Source organism: Salminus brasiliensis, chromosome 9 (genome assembly GCF_030463535.1).
Source record: "Salminus brasiliensis chromosome 9, fSalBra1.hap2, whole genome shotgun sequence".
Taxonomy (NCBI): domain Eukaryota; kingdom Metazoa; phylum Chordata; class Actinopteri; order Characiformes; family Bryconidae; genus Salminus; species Salminus brasiliensis.
The window spans coordinates 37,183,313-37,201,402 of NC_132886.1; the positions used below are offsets into that span (position 1 = coordinate 37,183,313).

At 40.5% G+C, this 18,090-nt stretch overlaps 1 protein-coding gene across 1 annotated transcript in view; it reads left to right on the forward strand.

The window, feature by feature from the left end:
- epha4b (eph receptor A4b) overlaps nucleotides 1-18,090 on the forward strand; it is a 153,800-nt gene that overhangs the window by 116,932 nt on the left and 18,778 nt on the right. Inside the window, exons 9-11 of the mRNA XM_072688302.1 lie at nucleotides 3,600-3,667; nucleotides 3,920-4,045; nucleotides 6,306-6,491. Of these exons, the coding sequence (XP_072544403.1) occupies nucleotides 3,600-3,667; nucleotides 3,920-4,045; nucleotides 6,306-6,491 (380 nt within the window). The remainder of the gene's footprint in view (nucleotides 1-3,599; nucleotides 3,668-3,919; nucleotides 4,046-6,305; nucleotides 6,492-18,090) is intronic.

Here is an 18,090-nt window from a genome sequence, read left to right on the forward strand (position 1 = left end):
TATATAGACCAAACGGGTGTATACCCACCCCCTTAGCGAGGACATCACAGAGTCACAGGTATTATTCATTGTCCTCCAACTTAACATAAAAAAATAAACGACTTGAGAAATAATAATTTGGGTGTAAAACCAATCCCAAATAATTATAATATATAAAATATATATTTAGTCATTTTTAATTGATCATCACCATGGTGGTTTATTTGTAATTTTTCTGTTATTTCTGTATATTTCTGAATGCAATGTTGAAGAATGATTAATTCTACCTGTGACTTGGCGACAACGTCAATAAGAGGGTGGTATACACCCGTTTGGTCTATATAGCAGTGTTGGCTGGCGTCCTATTACCATGTTAAGGAAGGCCCAGCGCCAAAACCCTTGTGTTTTATCTGCGAGTGAAATTAATACCCCCATTGGTGTGCGAGTGCTGTCCAATTTCTCTCCTTTTTGATATCTTTTTAGTAGATTTTTCAGCATATTTAGAAGTATTTAGGGAAGTCTGTCAATTTTCTTTCTGGTGCCTCTAACAGCTCATATGTAACCTTCCGACCAGTTAAGTCTTAATAAATAAATATATAGATAAGATATATAAATAAGAAATATATAATATAAGATAATTTGGTGCACTTTTTTTTTTCGTTCTTTTTATATATACATATATATAATTATATAATTATTATTATTCCATCAATACAGGGTCAGAATTTTATATATGCAGGGCCCCCCCCCCCCCCCCCCCTTAGAGTGCTGAAATATGCTCTACTATGTCTTTTTCTCTTGTCAAGGCCGAGACCTCATGGCTTTTCATCGCGATGATCCAAAAACAAAGCAACTGCTTTTAAATCGGAAAAACTTTCCAGCTCGACTCAGGTCTACAACTGAGCCCGTGAACATGGAGAATGTCATCTGTAGTGAAGCATCTGCCATCAGAAAGAGACCAGACAAGTTTGCTTTTCATGTGAGGCCAGAGCACACTGCTCTGGTCATTGTCTCAGCATTTTTTGGCCAACGTTAGTCTTTTGCAGAATTTTTCCATCTCTGTATCCTGCCGTCCTCAACACTCTTACAAAAACAATGGTTCCTTAAGAGTTCCTTAGTATTGGCAGTGGTTCTACTGTACCAGCCATTTCGATGCTCCAGTGGTTTCCGGCCTGGTTAAAGGGCTTGTCGTACACAAGGGAAACCTTTTGAAGACGGTTCTTTGTAGAAATGGGTTCTGTAGAACACCAGAAAGGGTTCCACTATTGTTAGGAGTCAGAGAACCCTTTCTGGGTATTACGTAGAAAGCCTTTCTTGCGCGCACACACACACACACACACACACACCACCTCTCAAACACACAAAAGCGTGCCCATCAGTCCAGCCAATTAGCGATGTTTACACGATTTCAGGCCTTCATTCAAATCAGCCAAATAAAATCAGCATCAAACTGGAGTGGTGTGTGTGTGTGTGTGTGTGTGTGTGTGTGTGTGTGTGTGTGTGTGTGTGTGTGTGTGTGCCCATGTGTGCTCATGTGTGCCAAAGAAACAGCACATCTCATCCCCCTCAGCTTCCCAAATTGCAGCCAGCTATCCCCAGCCTGCCCACTCTCTAACCCTGGCAAAGCCTTTCCCTTAACCTACCCCCCCCCCATTCTCCTCATTACAGCCAAATTAACATCCACAAGCCCTTCGGCTCATCTCTTGCCCCCACCGCACGCACCTACCGTGTGCTCGGCCAGCCCCGTCTCTCTCTCCAGATCAGGACCCCCTTGGAACTCACCCCGAGCCAATTACAATCAGCGGGTGATTTTAAAATGCACTTGCACTTGATTGCAATGAGACGGTTTTACTCTTTCTCCTGCGACGAGCTGTCATTAATAATTCCCTCTTTGATTAGTAAAGAGAGACGAGGAGCAGAGGGTGGAGGGAGGGAGGGAGATGGACGGAGGTGAAGTGGAATTGTCTGGTGCAGCCCATCATTAAATCTACGCTGTTGTCTGCCGAGAGAGTAGAAGCTTACTAACAAGCTTACGAAGAAACATACAAGTGCACGAAGAAGCACTGTTGATAGTGCAGGTGCTACAAAGGGTTCCATAGAAGTCATTTTTTAAAGATATATGAGTGTGGAGAACCTTTAAATTAGTAAAGAACCGCCACATCCACTTCTTTAAAGCTTTGAAAGGTTCTTCCCATTATTAAAATGCTTTGTAGCACCTTTATTTCGTTATGAATTTGTTTTGTTGAATTTTTTGAATTTCGATTTTCCTTTAATTTAGGACTGTCAATTAACCCACCCGTTCAAAGCCCCCCCTAGCACCAGCAAGGCTTCCGACACTAGAAGGGTAAGGACTTAACACATATCTCCTCCAATACATGCCCAGCCAGCCACCGCCTTTTTTCCAACTGCCGCCCATGTGACATTGCTGGGCAGCCCACACACTCTGAGGAAAGCCCCTGGCTCCACTACACCAACTAACAGATGCCTAAGAATGGCGATGGGAGAGAGCACCGAAATCCTGTATGCTGGGATTTCTGCCACTGCTGGTAGACCCATATGACCGTATGCTTCCATACACCTACACTTCCTTCACACTATGGCCTGTGGCACGCCCAAATGCAGTCCCTCTTTTTTGCCAATCATTAACATCTGCTTCGTGAGCCATTTTCCACACGTCCAATTAGACACTCACTCCACTGTATCAACTCTTCTCAAAGTATAAGCCACCTCCCCGGTATTTATAGCCCGATTATTACCACCTTAAACATGCAAGGGCATAACAAATTCTTAGAGTTCAATTTAAGGGAGATTGTAGAATTTGAGCTCTGAGGGTTAAGTCAGAGTCCCTGGGATCCCCCATACTTTATACCTTGTATACATTGTTTATCAACTTTCTTTATGAATGGTCAGTGTTTGTAATGTATTTTTTTATACATTCTTCAAGACATAACACAATAATAACCTTTCATCAAACCTAAATCATAATGAATTCATAAGCTCCTCTTACTTAACGCATTAATGTGGCTGGTTTAAAATGTTAGATTTTACATTTTGGACACTTTGTTCATTGATGATTGCTTTACATGATCAGACTATAATGGCAAAGTTGATCAAATATGCAATATAAGTTTACTGATTCTAATGCTTGTAACACTTTACTTAAACTTGTATTTTTGTTGTACGGCTGTTTTCGGTTCATTTGCGCCATCACTAGTGTTTTCCCCTAAAGCAATTTAGCAAAATGGTTTCTTAAATGGTTAACCATGCATCACGCTTAAAATTGAATGCAGAAATATGGTATTTTAAGTCAATTATTATATAGAAATTACAGCATGTCTTTGTCTTTGCCAGTAGTCATGAAAAAAAATCACATCAGGGAAGCCATTGAATGTAAGGTGCTCCCTGTAGCATAATATGTGTGTGCAGTCCATTGAAGCCCATTGCAGTTCAAGCTGAAACAATCCCATCTCCCACAAGCCTCTGAGCATCTAAAACCAAAAGCCTCTGGGCATCATCCTTTATAGCCTCCAGCGGAACAGTCTCATCTCCAGCCTCCAAAACAATTTTTATTTTATCGCTAACGTTTTACATCTTTTTTCCCCCACTTTTATGTGTTGCAGACACTGCGGCTACATCAAAGCCAAGCAAGACCCGGACGAAGAGAAGATGCAGTTCCAGCACGGGAGAGGTATGAATGCCAATCCAACGCCTACCACGCATTCCCTTTATAGGTTGTGAGGAAAATGGTTGTGTTTAGAGGGGAAATAAACGTAAAAACAGGCACTTGTGAGGAAAAAAAAAAAAACGAGGTGCTCGTATTTGTTCTTTACCACACTTTTTTTAGGAGACCATTGGCGTTTATGACGCACGTGTATCCAAGCATAAATAGAAAAGTAAAAGTGTCTGTCAGACGATTGAGAGCCTCTCCTTATGATTGCAGTCAAACTGCCGGGAAGCAGGACCTACATCCATCCACACACCTACGAGGACCCCAATCAAGCCGTCCGCGATTTCGCCAAGGAAATTGAGGCTTCCAGCATCCACATAGAGAGGGTCATTGGTGCTGGTAAGTGACCTGTTCACCTAATAACTGCAGTGCCTGGGTAAAATATTCTGTTATTAAATATCCATGGATTTATCGACGTCAGAGCAAATCTTACTGATTGTGTCTTTAAAAAACACATGGTGCTATTTTGGCCAGCAGGCAAGCATACAGCTACCTTGTGAATGCATTGTATTGCCTGGCCATCATATGAAGATCTATTTTTCATAGATTTGCCATAAAAGATATGCTTTTGGTTCAATAAGGAAATCTCTATCATCACTCCACAAACCATTTAAAGCACCATAATTATTTATTTATGTATTTTATTTATTTTCCTCCATCAAATTTAGATTACCCAGCTACCCAACCCACTCTTTAATATTCTCCCCCATGACATTTAATACTCCCAACATTGGGAGGGTGAGAACGATGCTAACCCCCCCCCCCGAAAGGCAAGTTGTGCTCGCTCTGGCTCCAGCTGCTGATGGCTCGGGTCATAGTGGCAGTGCCTGAATCCTAGCACCTTTATCTTTAAGACTGCGGGGATGGGCAAAATGATGTATTTTCATTATTTTCTGAGCATACTGTGAACACTAAGCAACGGTATGCATAATTAGTGCTGATTTACTGGATTTAATGCAGCACAGTCTGTGAAACTGTGAAAAATCTTATCAATGTGGAATTATTTAAACCTCTGCTGAAGCTGTAAAGGCAGAGATGCTAAAGAAATGAGTAGCGGGGGAGCAGTTTTAAATTATGAGATGATAATGGCAAGTGTGATCAAATGTGCAAGTGATTCTAGTCCATGTAACACACGGTATGCTACATGCACTGCACATTACATTATAATTTCTATATGTTTGCGGCTGATTTCAGTTCATTTGCGCTATCGCTATCATGTGCGTTTCCTAAAGCAGCTTAGGTGGTCAGACATGACATCACACTGAAAGCCTTTTTTTTGTAATTATCCAATTGGTCTGTTCCAATGTCTTCAACCTCAGGAAAGTAAATACCATGATGCTTGAACTAACTTGTAGCTTCCATGAAAGATTTTTGGGTAACCGATGTGTTTAAAGCTCAAAACAGGAATTGTTGAACACAGCCGGTAACCCTTTACTGCATGACTTGCCTTATTATTATTCTATCACCACATGATGAGGTCTGTCATTACTAGCGGTCTAGTTTATGTTTATGTATAATTCAACAGTTATACAGAACAAAACAGCACAAGCTGTGGTAAGTTATCATGTATTTTTATAAAAGAAGTTTAAAAGCTATCAGGTTTAAAAACAATAATGAAATGTCACTATTGCCATATGGCAACAACATTCAACAAAGGAGCTGAAATCTGGACTACACAGTGGATAAACTGACACTGGACAGAAATATGAACTATTCTGTTTGATTGTTTGTTCCTTGGGCATTTACTGTGCAGTTGGTGCAGTACCTCGTTACAAATTTTAACAGCAACAGCAATGGATCTGTTTTTGAAATAATAATAATAATAATGAATTAATATTAAATGAAATAATAGTGTCTGTTTAAAAGCTCGTTCTGGTGGCGTTCTGGCTAGTCCTTTGGACTTCTGCAGTATTCAGCTTCAGCTATTCAGCTCTAAGAGGCTGAGTAATACATGTGTCACAGTATTTATATTAGCTTATTAACCTGCACAAGGCATTTAAAAAGATTAGCTGTGTTACTGCAGCGCTCTCAATGACTTTCTCTGTAAACTCATTTTCAGAACTCTCATAAAACAAATATAGTCATTAGAGGACTAACGCACGCTGAAGAGTTTTTAATTACAGAGTGTCTGTGTCCTCTTATCTTCACCCACGAAAGCCTGGCACTGCTTTCTGAAATACTGAGCTTGCTCTGCCTACCTGCTCGCTGTGGAGATCAGCACTGAGCAGCTCCTCTCATTCAGCTTTCCAAGGATTTTCTCAGACTTACAGTAAAGTATGTACTTTGACATACATATATACATATGTATATATAATATATATATATATATATATATTATTTGACATAAAATTTTATATGATCCTCATCCAAGTCAAGCGTATTGACAAATATAATGTGCCTAAAATAATCAGACCAAAAAATTCTGATCATTTATGTCTTCATTGAGAACAACCGTAAAAAGCTAATAGTGCTAGCGGATAAAAATATGTTAACCCTTAAGTTAATGATCTGGAAAAAAGCTATCTGGAGTATACCTGGAGCATAACCTGGAGGCGGTGTGGACCAGGGCTACTTTGACTGACTCCCCCTTATTTCATAGGGGAGTTTGGGGAGGTGTGCAGTGGCCGCCTGAAGCTGCCCAGCAAACGAGAGATCTACGTGGCCATCAAGAGCTTGAAGGCGGGCTACTCGGAGAAGCAGCGCCGGGACTTCCTGAGCGAGGCCAGCATCATGGGCCAGTTCGACCACCCCAACATCATCCGGCTGGAAGGCGTAGTCACCAGATGTGAGTGGCTGTAATTACGTATGGGCAGGCTGCTTTGTAGGGCTTTTAAACTAACACTGTCATGAAGCATCATTAGCAAGTATTGGAACGCTGGAACGTCTAAAGCAGAGGCCTAGTATTCAGGATTGATGCTTTATATCAGTGTTAATACATGTAAATATAAGTGGCTAATACTTTGCTAAAGAAACATCATACATCATCTTGTGATTACAGATAAAGGCTGCTTATAAATACTCAGGTATGGCTTCATAAATACATCATATTAAGCTTATCCATGGGTCATGAAGTCTTTATGTAGGTAGCATTCTTAAAGTGTTACTAAAAAAAGTCTAAGTTACTTTTAGTCAGACCCCAAATGTAGTCGCTCAGCCAGCCAAGACATGTTTGCTGGCTGTAAAATCAATGCAGTTTGAGGCCTGATCGACCACATTTGTAGTAAAAGTGTGTGAATTTGTCAGTAACACAAGATTTCGTTGCTGTGGGCTAATTGAAAATAATACAAAGTTATTAAAATTATAATATTAAATCTTATTATTGTTTCCAACCAAAACAAACAGCTTCCCTTTCATTTGCATCTAAAATTGAGTTGAATGCAGTGACTTCTGTGTAAACTGACCAAATTACATTGCTTGTGGCAATTGTCGGGGACCAAGCACTTTCCAGCATTATGGAACCAGCAAAACACAACTGTGGTTTCGGCAAACGTTCTGTTGACCATTTTAATTTAGCATAGAGACCAATGGATTTTCTAATGGAACATATAAATATATATTCTCGCACTAGAATTAGACTGGGCGATATGGTAAAATGTAATATAACAATATTTAATAGTAATGTAATTATATACAATATTTATCAATATAATTTTTTTTAGATCCTATCCAAATACCCTACCATACATAGTACAGTGATTTTTTTTCTTTTTAGAATGAATGATTTTTACAGTGTTCTTGTGGTATTAACAATATCCAAAATGAAAAAAAGCATGCAGCTGCAGAGCAATAACAAAATCGATCACAATGCGATACTAGATATAGTCATATTGCCCAGCCCTAGCTGAAAAACTGAATATAGCAATTAATCACATCAGTGGCAGGTGAATATTGTATGCAGCTGTGTGTTCTAACCGCAGCTTGTTGAGACCTTGCGAAAGAGGCTGTGCTTTATATGAGTGCATTTGTTCAGGTCTGCTGTGCTGGCAGATGTGTTTGGCCTTGCAGAAGAATGGGCCGTTCTGTCATACGTTTGTTCACTTGAATCTGGTCAGCAGAGGCAACTAGAACACCGGAGACTCACAACATCACCAAGCCAGCAAGCCTTTCAGCTCCAAATTACAATGTGTGTGCTGTGTTATCTGTCATTTGGATTGTTTATGGGCACCTGCTTTATTTTTTTTTCTTCCTTATTGGTTTCATTTGATTCTGTTGTTTGCGAGCTTATCTCCACCAACCACTGCGTTTATGTGTGTTGCTTATTTTTATGCTTTCTGAGTGGAAAATTCTTATCTCCAGCCGTGATCTGGCTTCTTTTTTTTTTTTTTTTTTTTTTTTTCTCCTCGTCTCATTACTGGGCAACAACGGCACGTGGAAAGCTTATGTTATCTCTAAATGGAAAGAGACCAGGAGAATTCTAAGATTTTCCTGCCACATAAAGCCCATTTCCTGATCCCCGTTCTACCTATGGAGCCCAACAAAAGCTTCCATGCATATGTATGACCCCATTAATATTAATTATTTAAATAGTTAATTGGATGTGTTTTAGCGTCATAAATATTCAGCGGAATGCATATTAGCGGCACAGTCTCGCACCATTCCTTAGCTTTCTTTTTTTCCCCTTCTTCCTCCTCCTCCTCGTTGCGCTCCCTAATGCAGAATGCAAATTCTGACCTTTTGTTAGCGCTGGTTCGTACGTTTTGTAGAACTATTACCCGCGTAAATCAAGTTTGCTTTCCATTTCAAAAAGGCAGATGCTGCCTAATTGCCACGCTTTCACGAGTAAGTGGTGTTTTTAACGCATTATGGAAAGAGCCGGGAACATGCTTTAAAAGTCAGAAACGAGGTGTGAGAGGAGTGTAATTGCAAATAACGAAGGGTAACGATGCCTATGGATCCGCCGCTCATGGCTGGAAGAGTGTTATTTTGTCAGGGACCTGGGGTATGTACGTTAGATACATTAGAGGGATGTGAGGGTATGAACACGAACATTAATCTTATGCTAACAAGGCTTAAACTGCCTGTCCAAAGTTTGCAGACACCTTTTACATCTATTTACAGTAACTTACACTGTAGATTATACAGGTACTTCATATATACATCATATATGATACCTATATAGCTGGTGCCCTGTGTGCAGTGGCATGCCCAGTACACTACTATTCAAAAATCTGCTCTCGCTCATCATATTAGTGCTTTTTCTTTTACATACAACAATAATTTTAGCTTATTTAAGCTTTGATTTCAATTTAAATTTGTATTTTAATTTTAAAAATTTAAATTAAAATATATATTTTTATTTAAATTAAATTAAAATTTGTATTTTTGTATTTAAATTGAAATATATTTTATTATTTAAATTAAATTAAATTTTGTATTTTTTGTATTTAAATTAAAATATATTTTTTATTTAAATTAAATTAAAATTTGTAATTTTTTAATTTAAATTAAAATATATTTTATTATTTAAATTAAATTAAAATTTGTATTTTTTTATTTAAATTAAAATATATTTTACTATTTAAATTAAATAAAATTTGTATTTTAATTCTTTACATTTTTTAAGTTTGAATTTTTTCAGGATTTGTAGTATTTAGTAAATGTAAATATTCAGTAGCTGTACTGTAATTCTGTGTTTAGATTAATTATGGAAAGTAATTTGCTTAGTAACTTTTAACGACTTACATTCTGGAGAGAAGTCTTGCTGCTAGACAACTTTCTGAGCCATTTTAAGTCTCTTAATCCTTCATGAAATATCTTGTTTTTTGGGTATTTTTGGACACCTTGTTAGCTATTAGCTCATTATTTAAAATATTCAAAATATTTACAAAAATATTTAAATAAAAAAAATGAAATGTAAAAATACAGGATTTTTGTTCCAGATCCCATCAAAGTTGGGTATTAATATGGCAATAATTAATTATTGTGTATTCAATGTTTGAGTACAATAAAGCATTTTGGGAAGATATAATCTAATAATATAATAATGTGCACATTCCGATAACTATGCTGAGATGATAGATTGTCCAGCTCTTATGTGATGTTGCACATGACTGAAATATTATAAAGATTTAATACATTTTTCTGCAATTAAATGAGTTTATACTGTAGAAAAGCGGTTTTCCAAGTGGCAATCGTCGGGGACCAAGCACTGTGCACCATTGTAGAGCCGGCCTCTGCCAAATAATGTGTAGTGCTTTTATAATAAACCTTAAAGAAGTACAGTACAGGTACTGGGTGAGCTTTTGAGCTTGGCATATTAAGCAACAGATTTCAAATATTTCAGAACGTAAAAAAAAATGAAATATTTGTGGAAGGCCTTTTTTTTAAGTTTTAAAAATGATTTATTTATTTATTGCATTTATATATATATATATATATATATATATATATATATATATATATATATATATATTAGCATTCTAATCATTGTTTGAAACCTCTTTGTTGCCCAGGATTACCATATTACAATGATTTTAGAAATTTTCTGCAGTTAAATGTGTTGCATGTTATTAAAAACATGGATTGTAAACATCTTATATTAGTATTATATTATTAAACTGGAGCCTGGCTACATGTCCTCAATCTCTTTCACATAGAACCGCTGTGGATGTTGAATGTCTGCGGAGGCAAAAGGAGCCAAACTGTGGAGGAAGCTGGGCGAGATGGAGGCCGATATACAGTATATGTATAAGAGCAGACGTGTCCGTGTGTGTCCCGTGTGTGTCGGGTGGGGTGTGTAGGGGGTGTGAATGCACACGTGTGATGCAGAGCAGAGGCAATTTCACACATCACAACCCATCAGGTCAGTGGCTGGAGGGCTGAGGACGAAGAAAGAGGGCAGATAGGAGGAGAAGATCAGCTCAGGAAAGCTTCTCCTGTCCAGACGTCCACGTATCCAGACCGGCCCACCGCAGTGAACACGACGCTCCAGTGCCACAATAAACCTTTAAAGCTTTAATTACAGTAGAAATGATAGAACCGCATGATTAATTACCACAGATGATTTGTGTGCGGTTAGCGTGCTAGCTTGGGCCTGTAGCCTGTATCCTTAGGCTCACTGTTAGCTGCTTATTTAGCTTCTTCGTCATTGGAAATGAATGTATTAGCATGTTAGCTTGCATGTAGCTGCTTATTTAGCTTGCTAATTGGTGGAACTGAATATATTAGCTTGTTAGCTTACAGTTAGCTGATTGGTTGGCTTGTTAGTCAGTGGAACTAAATGTTAGCCTGCAGTTAGCTGGTTAATTAGCTTATCAGACAGTGGATCTGAATATATTAGCGTGTTAGCCTGCAGTTAGCTACTTATTTAGCCTGCTAGTCAGTGGAACTGGATATATTAGCTTGTTAGCCTGCAGTTAGCTACTTATTTAGCCTGCTAGTCAGTGGAACTGGATATATTAGCTTGTTAGCCTGCAGTTAGCTACTTATTTAGCCTGCTAGTCAGTGGAACTGGATATATTAGCTTGTTAGCTGGTTATTTAGCTTGTTAGTGAATAGAATGGAATATTTCAGTTTGTTAGCTTGCAGGCAGCTGGTTATTTAGCTTGTTAGTCAGCGGAACTAAGTGTTAGCTTGCAGTTTACTGGTTATTTAGCTTGTTAGCTCACAGATAGCTTGTTGTATAGCTTGTTAGTCAGTGGAATTGAATGTTATCTTGTTAGCTTGCAGGCAGCTAGTTAGATAGCTGGTTATTTAGCCTGCTAGTCAGCGGAACTAAACGTTAGCCTGCAGTTAGCTGGTTATTTACCCTGCTAGTCAGCGGAACTAAACGTTAGCCTGCAGTTAGCTGGTTATTTAGCCTGCTAGTCAGTGGAACTAAATGTTAGCCTGTAGTTAGCTGGTTATTTAGCTTGTTAGTCAGCGGAGGTAAATGTTAGCCTGCAGTTAGCTGGTTATTAAGCTTGTTAGTCAGCTGAGGTAAATGTTAGCCTGCACTTAGCTGGTTATTTAGCCTGCTAGTCAGTGGAACTAAATGTTAGCCTGCAGTTAGCTGGTTATTTAGCCTGCTAGTCAGTGGAACTAAATGTTAGCCTGCAGTTAGCTGGTTATTTAGCCTGCTAGTCAGTGGAACTAAATGTTAGCCTGCAGTTAGCTGGTTATTTAGCCTGCTAGTCAGTGGAACTAAATGTTAGTCTGCAGTTAGCTGGTTATTTCGCTTGTTAGTCAGCTGAGGTAAATGTTAGCCTGCAGTTAGCTGGTTATTTAGCCTGCTAGTCAGTGGAACTAAATGTTAGCCTGCAGTTAGCTGGTTATTTAGCCTGCTAGTCAGCGGAACTAAATGTTAGCCTGCGGTTAGCTGGTTATTTAGCCTGCTAGTCAGCAGAACTAAATGTTAGCCTGCGGTTAGCTGGTTATTTAGCTTGTTAGTCAGCGGAACTAAATGTTAGCCTGTAGTTAGCTGGTTATTTAGCTTGTTAGTCAGCGGAACTAAATGTTAGCCTGCAGTTAGCTAGTTATTTAGCTTGTTAGTCAGTGGAACTAAATGTTAGCCTGCAGTTAGCTGGCTATTTAGCTTGCTAGTCAGTGGAATTGACTTGTGTATGTTAGCATGTTGGCTTGCAGTTAGCCTACTAGAACCACCATTATTTTGGCTCCTTGGCTGTATATCCTAACCCCTGCTTTGAGAACCAGGGAGGCTAAGCAGTGAGATCTGAAATCTCGGCGGTTCGTACTTGCTTATAAATGTAGAAATTGAAAAAGCGTCTCGTCAGTAATCATTTCAGTGCTCCTTCAAGAGAGTTAAAATTATGCTAATATATGAGAGCTTTTTTTAAGCATAGCCATGGAGGCGTAATTGTGTGTGTGTGTGTGTGTGTGTGTGTGTGTGTGTGTGTGTGTGTGTGTGTATGTTCCACTGTGTTGCGCAGCCCCGATTACCACTCTTTTATGCGAATAATGTTTTAAACCCTCACTCAGGCTTTGATTGCCCCATTCTTATGCAGATTGCTGCAACGCTAATAGAAAGGCCTGAAGATGGTCCTTTTATTTGCTACTCTCGTCACATGTCGGGAGGAGGCGAAGAAAACACCGAAAAATGCTGCTAAATTCTCCCTATCTCCTACATCGCTTTTCTGTATGTGCTCAAGAGTCAGCTAATCCAGACGCAGCCTGCATTTGCCATGCTCAGGTCTTATTGGTGGGTGCTTTTCTGGGCAGCTAATCAATAGCAGCTTTGTCTGGGGGGACAGAAGAGAAGCTTAAGTGGCAGGACAATTTAGTGAAGACTGATATGTTTGCATTGAAGCTAGAGCTGTGTCTGTATACAGTCATGTGAAAAAATTAGAACACCCGCAAAGACGCAAGAGTCATCGGCCATCGGCCCTGGCCTTGGTCTGGGTGCTGCTTAGGTAATCAAGCTTGTGGGATCTCTTTCTGATGGTAGATGCTGTACTTTAACATTAACTCTGGCTATAAGAGCTACCTGTAGGTCCCGTGATGACATTTAGGGAGGTTTTGTCGACGTATTTTATGGTCTGCTCTTGGGCTGAGTTTGCTTGGAAGGCCAGCTGTTCTAAATGTTCTCCACTTGTAAATGATCTAGCAGATTTCTAATAGTTCAGAGAGCTATTTAAACCCCTTCCCAGACTCATCTGCGTCTACAACCGTTTTTCTAAAGACCTCAGAGCGCTCTTTGGATCTGAAACTACCAAAATCCTCTCTAACCATGTTCTAAACATCTCCAGCTCAAGTTTCCATCACATGACGGATCTTCTGCAAAAAGGAGCACAGCCCAGAAGCCCCTTTGTAGCATCTGTAGTTGTCTAAAGTGTTTCTGCTGGGGTTAAGCTAGCCTTCCGATTTTGAGCCTCATGGCAAAACTGCAGACGGTCGGCCAAGCTCGTATCGACAAGTAGCCTTGTAACCGCCGTTGCCATAGTAATAGCTTTAGCATCCTTGCAAAGCCATGGTGTTCATCATCATCGTCCTCAGCAGGGTACACCTGGACTTCAGCTGGGAGTGTTCAGCAGTTTATTCCATTGCACGGTGGTGGACAGCAAAGCGGAAAATTGTCAGGGACAGGTCATTTTTCGCTGATCGTCCTGGAAAGGCATGTTTAGGATTAAGTGTAAGTGGTTCTGGATTAGGTTTAGGGTTAGATTTAGTAGAACCTGTTCCATTCATATTAACCTTGCATAATAAAGACAAGGGGCGAATCTACACAGCATCAACAAGAGAGCATCAGAGTAAAGTACTACGTGAATATCAGGGGTGCTTCACGGATGTTGGGAAGGCCGACTACTTGGGGATGGAAATTTGGTGTTCAATTTCATTACCCAGCCCCAGCCCTTATCAGTGTGTCCTTACTCCAGTCTCCTGTAGCTTAAATCCAAGCTCCAGCATCCCGGGCCTTCCCTTCCTCCACTAACCAAAGTTCGAGCGGCGAATCACTGCTAACTACATTATATGTCCTTCTGTTAAAAAGCCATTAAAAAAAAGAATCGATAGGACATTGGAGTTAAATAACTGTCCCTTTTGTTCCCGGGTTGCTTGTCTTACAAGCAGGACGTGGGAAAGGCTGCAAGGGCGGCAGCTTGTTCGATATCGCTTTAATCCTATGAGTTACTTCCCTATAAATCACCTCTCCGGGCAGCCAGGTATAAAATAAGTCATTGGACATGAAAATGAATTCTTTTTTAGGGGGCGCTGTTAACGGGGAGGCTGCTGCCGAAAGAGAAAACAGGGTGTACAAGGTGGTCGTTTTCTGGACCATGACTTTAACACCTGCTGTAAAATCAATAGTCCATCTGCTAGAGCGGTCATCACTCCGGAGGATGAGAGAAGAGGCCTGTTATTGGTTCAGCCTGGTAATGGGCTTCTACCTCTAAGGAACACCCATATGCAGCCGTATAGAAAGCCCCTTTTGTGGGAGGCCGTACCTTGCTGGTGTACTTTAAGAGACTGTAGCCCATCTGTTGATGCACGGGTTGTGTAGGCCATTCTCTAGCTCTTCATCAGTGGTCAGTATGAGACCGCTGAACCTAGCAGTGACCTAGTGTAGGAAACCCTGGCTTTATTAATGCCAGCGCTGGACTAAGGGTTTTTTCTTGCAGGGCAGCTATTCAGGCTAGGGATGTCGGGATATTTTAATGGATCGGATATTGGCTACTTTAATCTCAATCCAGTTGCGAATCTTTGTTTTAGCCACAGTGTTCAGAGCGCAATCTGATGTCCGCAAGGAGCCATTAACGGACATTATTTCCAGCAGTAAGCAGCAGTGCGGACATTCTCAGAAGGTAAATAAAGGAGTTGAGAGTCTGCGGTGTGGAGCTATGGTATAGTGGAAGATATAAACCATCACTGGAACGTTCTGTCTTACCAGCGGGAGAACCAGAGAACCGCTCACTCACCTTTCTCTGTTTTTTAAACCAGCACTGAAGAACACATTCAGAACCGAGTGGAGGCTAATGCTAATGCTAATGCTAATACACACATGCTGTCTATAAAAAACCCACATCACAGCACATTCACACACTATAAACCAGTTATTTCACACCATTAATCCAACTTTGGGTAAAACAAAGAGCCAGTCAACTTGCTGGTAACGGATAGAGTCCCGCCCTTTTACAAAAAGAACCAATCAGCAAGCTAGATAGCGGTAGTGACGTGGCTCTCACTAATACAAACAAAGCAGAAACACAAAAAACTTTCAAAATTAGGACAAAAATTACTGTCTCACATTTATTTTCCTTTTGATGCAAAAAAAATGTTTTTTTATTTAGTTTTTATTTATCTTTAATATTAGTTCATTAAACCAGTGAATTTTCTTAATACATTATTTATCATTATTGCCTTCATTGTTAGTTAGACAATATATAAAACAACCTCAAGCTAAATTATGCAAAATTTAAATAAAGGAAACTAAATCTGTTTGAGTTTGGTATGCATGCATATCATTATGCAGTTCATAATCCAAACATTGATCATTAATTTCAATCAAAATAGTTAATACATATCATAATCTTACATATTTGCCTGCCGCCGTATTGCGTTTTCTCTCTCCCTCTCACGCACTCTCCCCATCCCTCCGAACAGTGAGCTAATCCTTTCTGCGAGCCCCGCTGCAGGCTCGCGTGAAGCCGCTGTGGTATTGTGTTGCAATGACTCGGGGACCAGGCATCATTTGCCTTTGATTACAGTGGGCCCAGTGTTCCTGTCAGGTACTCATTTTCCGCTGCACTTAGGTGTAACAAATATCTGGGTCAGAACGACTCTGGCAGGAACACATTTACTGAGCAATTTCCGCCCGCAGCTACATGCACGTTTCGAACGCCTCCCCGCCTCTTTGACGAAGCCTCGCTGTGACAACTTTGTTAAAGTGCACATGATTCTGAAGCACTGCCCCAGATATCAATACACCAGCACACCTGGAATTCCGACTCCTTCCAGCAGAGAAGGCAGCGCAGCTCAATATTCTCAGCCTGTAATTCACACAGGCTCACCGTCCTGGCTTACCAGTGCTAGTGTCGCTGTGAGTCAGTGACGGAGTGTGTTTTTAATAATGTGCCTTTCTTATTTATATCTGTACAGTACAGGGTCAGCCATAGTAAAGCACCCCTTCGGGCAGAGAGATTTCTGGGCCTCAAGAGCTCAATAGTAGCAGCTTAGTGGACCTGGGAATGGGTTTGGAACCTGCAACCTTGTGATCAATTACCCAGCGCTTAAACCACCAAAAGTCATTCTTGCCAGAATAAAAAAGCCAGAGTCAGAGCGCAGGGTCAGCAATGCTATGACAACCTACTAGCCGGGAGAGTCAAGGGCCTTCCTGAAGGTGCCAACAATGGAAGTTTAGCAGAGCTGAGTATAGAACCCACAACCTTGTGATGAATTACCCAGCGCTTAAACCACCAAGTCACCCTTTCTAAAAAGCCTGAGTCGGAGCGCAGGGTCAGCCATGCTGTGGCAACCCACTAACCGGGAGGGTCAAAGGCCTTCCTCAAGGTGCCAACAATGGAGGTTTAGCAGACCTGGGTATTGAACCCACAACCTTGTGATCAATAAACCTAGCACTTAAACCACTACGCCACCTATGCTGAAAAGCCAGAGTTATAGCGCAGGGCCTTCCATGCTATGGCAACCTGTGAGGAGGGGAATATTAGAGACCTTCCTGTGCTAATGGCGAAACCTTTTGGATCCTGTTTGGATAATTATCCGTATCAGATGTCCAGACAATGGCTGTTTGATAGCAGCCTGAACTAAATGGGAAATTAAAACCTCTCCCTCAAGGTTGCCAGAGATCAGAGATTCATGTCAACAGTGACTCTCACCTTTTTTTATGCCTCAAGGGTTTCCGAGGTGCAGCGGAGCAGAGGGGCTGAGATGTTTAATCAGTGTCTATTGCTGAGTTTAACATGTGCAACTCCCTGCACGCAACCATGAATCAGGGCTGCCCTTTTGAACCTCTTAGATGAGCATTTCTGATAGAGAGGTTCACGAGACAGCCTGATCGCTTTCTCCAATACAGAGCAAAACACTTGTTTGAGATGAATCTTTGAAAGCGTGAGCCGTGGGCGGGGAATAGAAGCCTGGAAGGAGTCCGTCTAAAGTCCATCCGGATCCTACGGGAGTCTAATCCTTCAAAGACAATGGTCATGTTTTCATAATGCTAACCTAGTAATGTACCCAGATAAATATATCATTTTCTGGCAGTTTGGCAGTTGTTCCTTATATTATGTCAAAAATTCACAGTGACGGACCAATAGAAATGCTCGAAAATTACTTTAAAGTCAGGCGACATGCTCTGACATGACGTACTGTCATAAAGAACGTTTAATGGGTAATCATATAGCCTGGAGTACAGGACTGACTGGGCCTGGATCCTACTTCTTTTAAAACACAGTACCTGAGGCCGTCCTGGCCGTGGCTGCTGAAGCTGTAATCGAGAGTGGCTTCAGTTTCATGTTCTCGATTTCAGCTATTTTAAGCCTGATCTGATTCTAAGCAGTTCTCTGGACTATTGTTGTAGGTAATGACAGGAAGTTCATAATACGCTGCAGAAGATCACCGTACAAGCATCACATTGTAATACAATACAGTGACCATATACTTCAGTAATAAGTAACGTAGGTTGGGTACACTCTTCAAGGGTTCTTTACTAAAGGCAGTGGTTGAATGCGTAACCTACTCTTTGCCAGGTGAAGGAGTTCTTTTGTTTGGTGGAAATCCTTTGTAAATGGTTCTATATAGGGACAAAAATACAGCGCATCCAACAAGAACGAAAGCCTTTTATGTCTTTTACGCAGAATTAAAAAACATTGTAGCATCGATTCTACACACTGATCAGCATAACTCTTATGGTGGTAGATTAGCAAAATAATTATATAAAATTCTACCAGCTATGATGACCCTAACCACACCCAGACCCTTACCAGAGTGCTGTGCCTTTA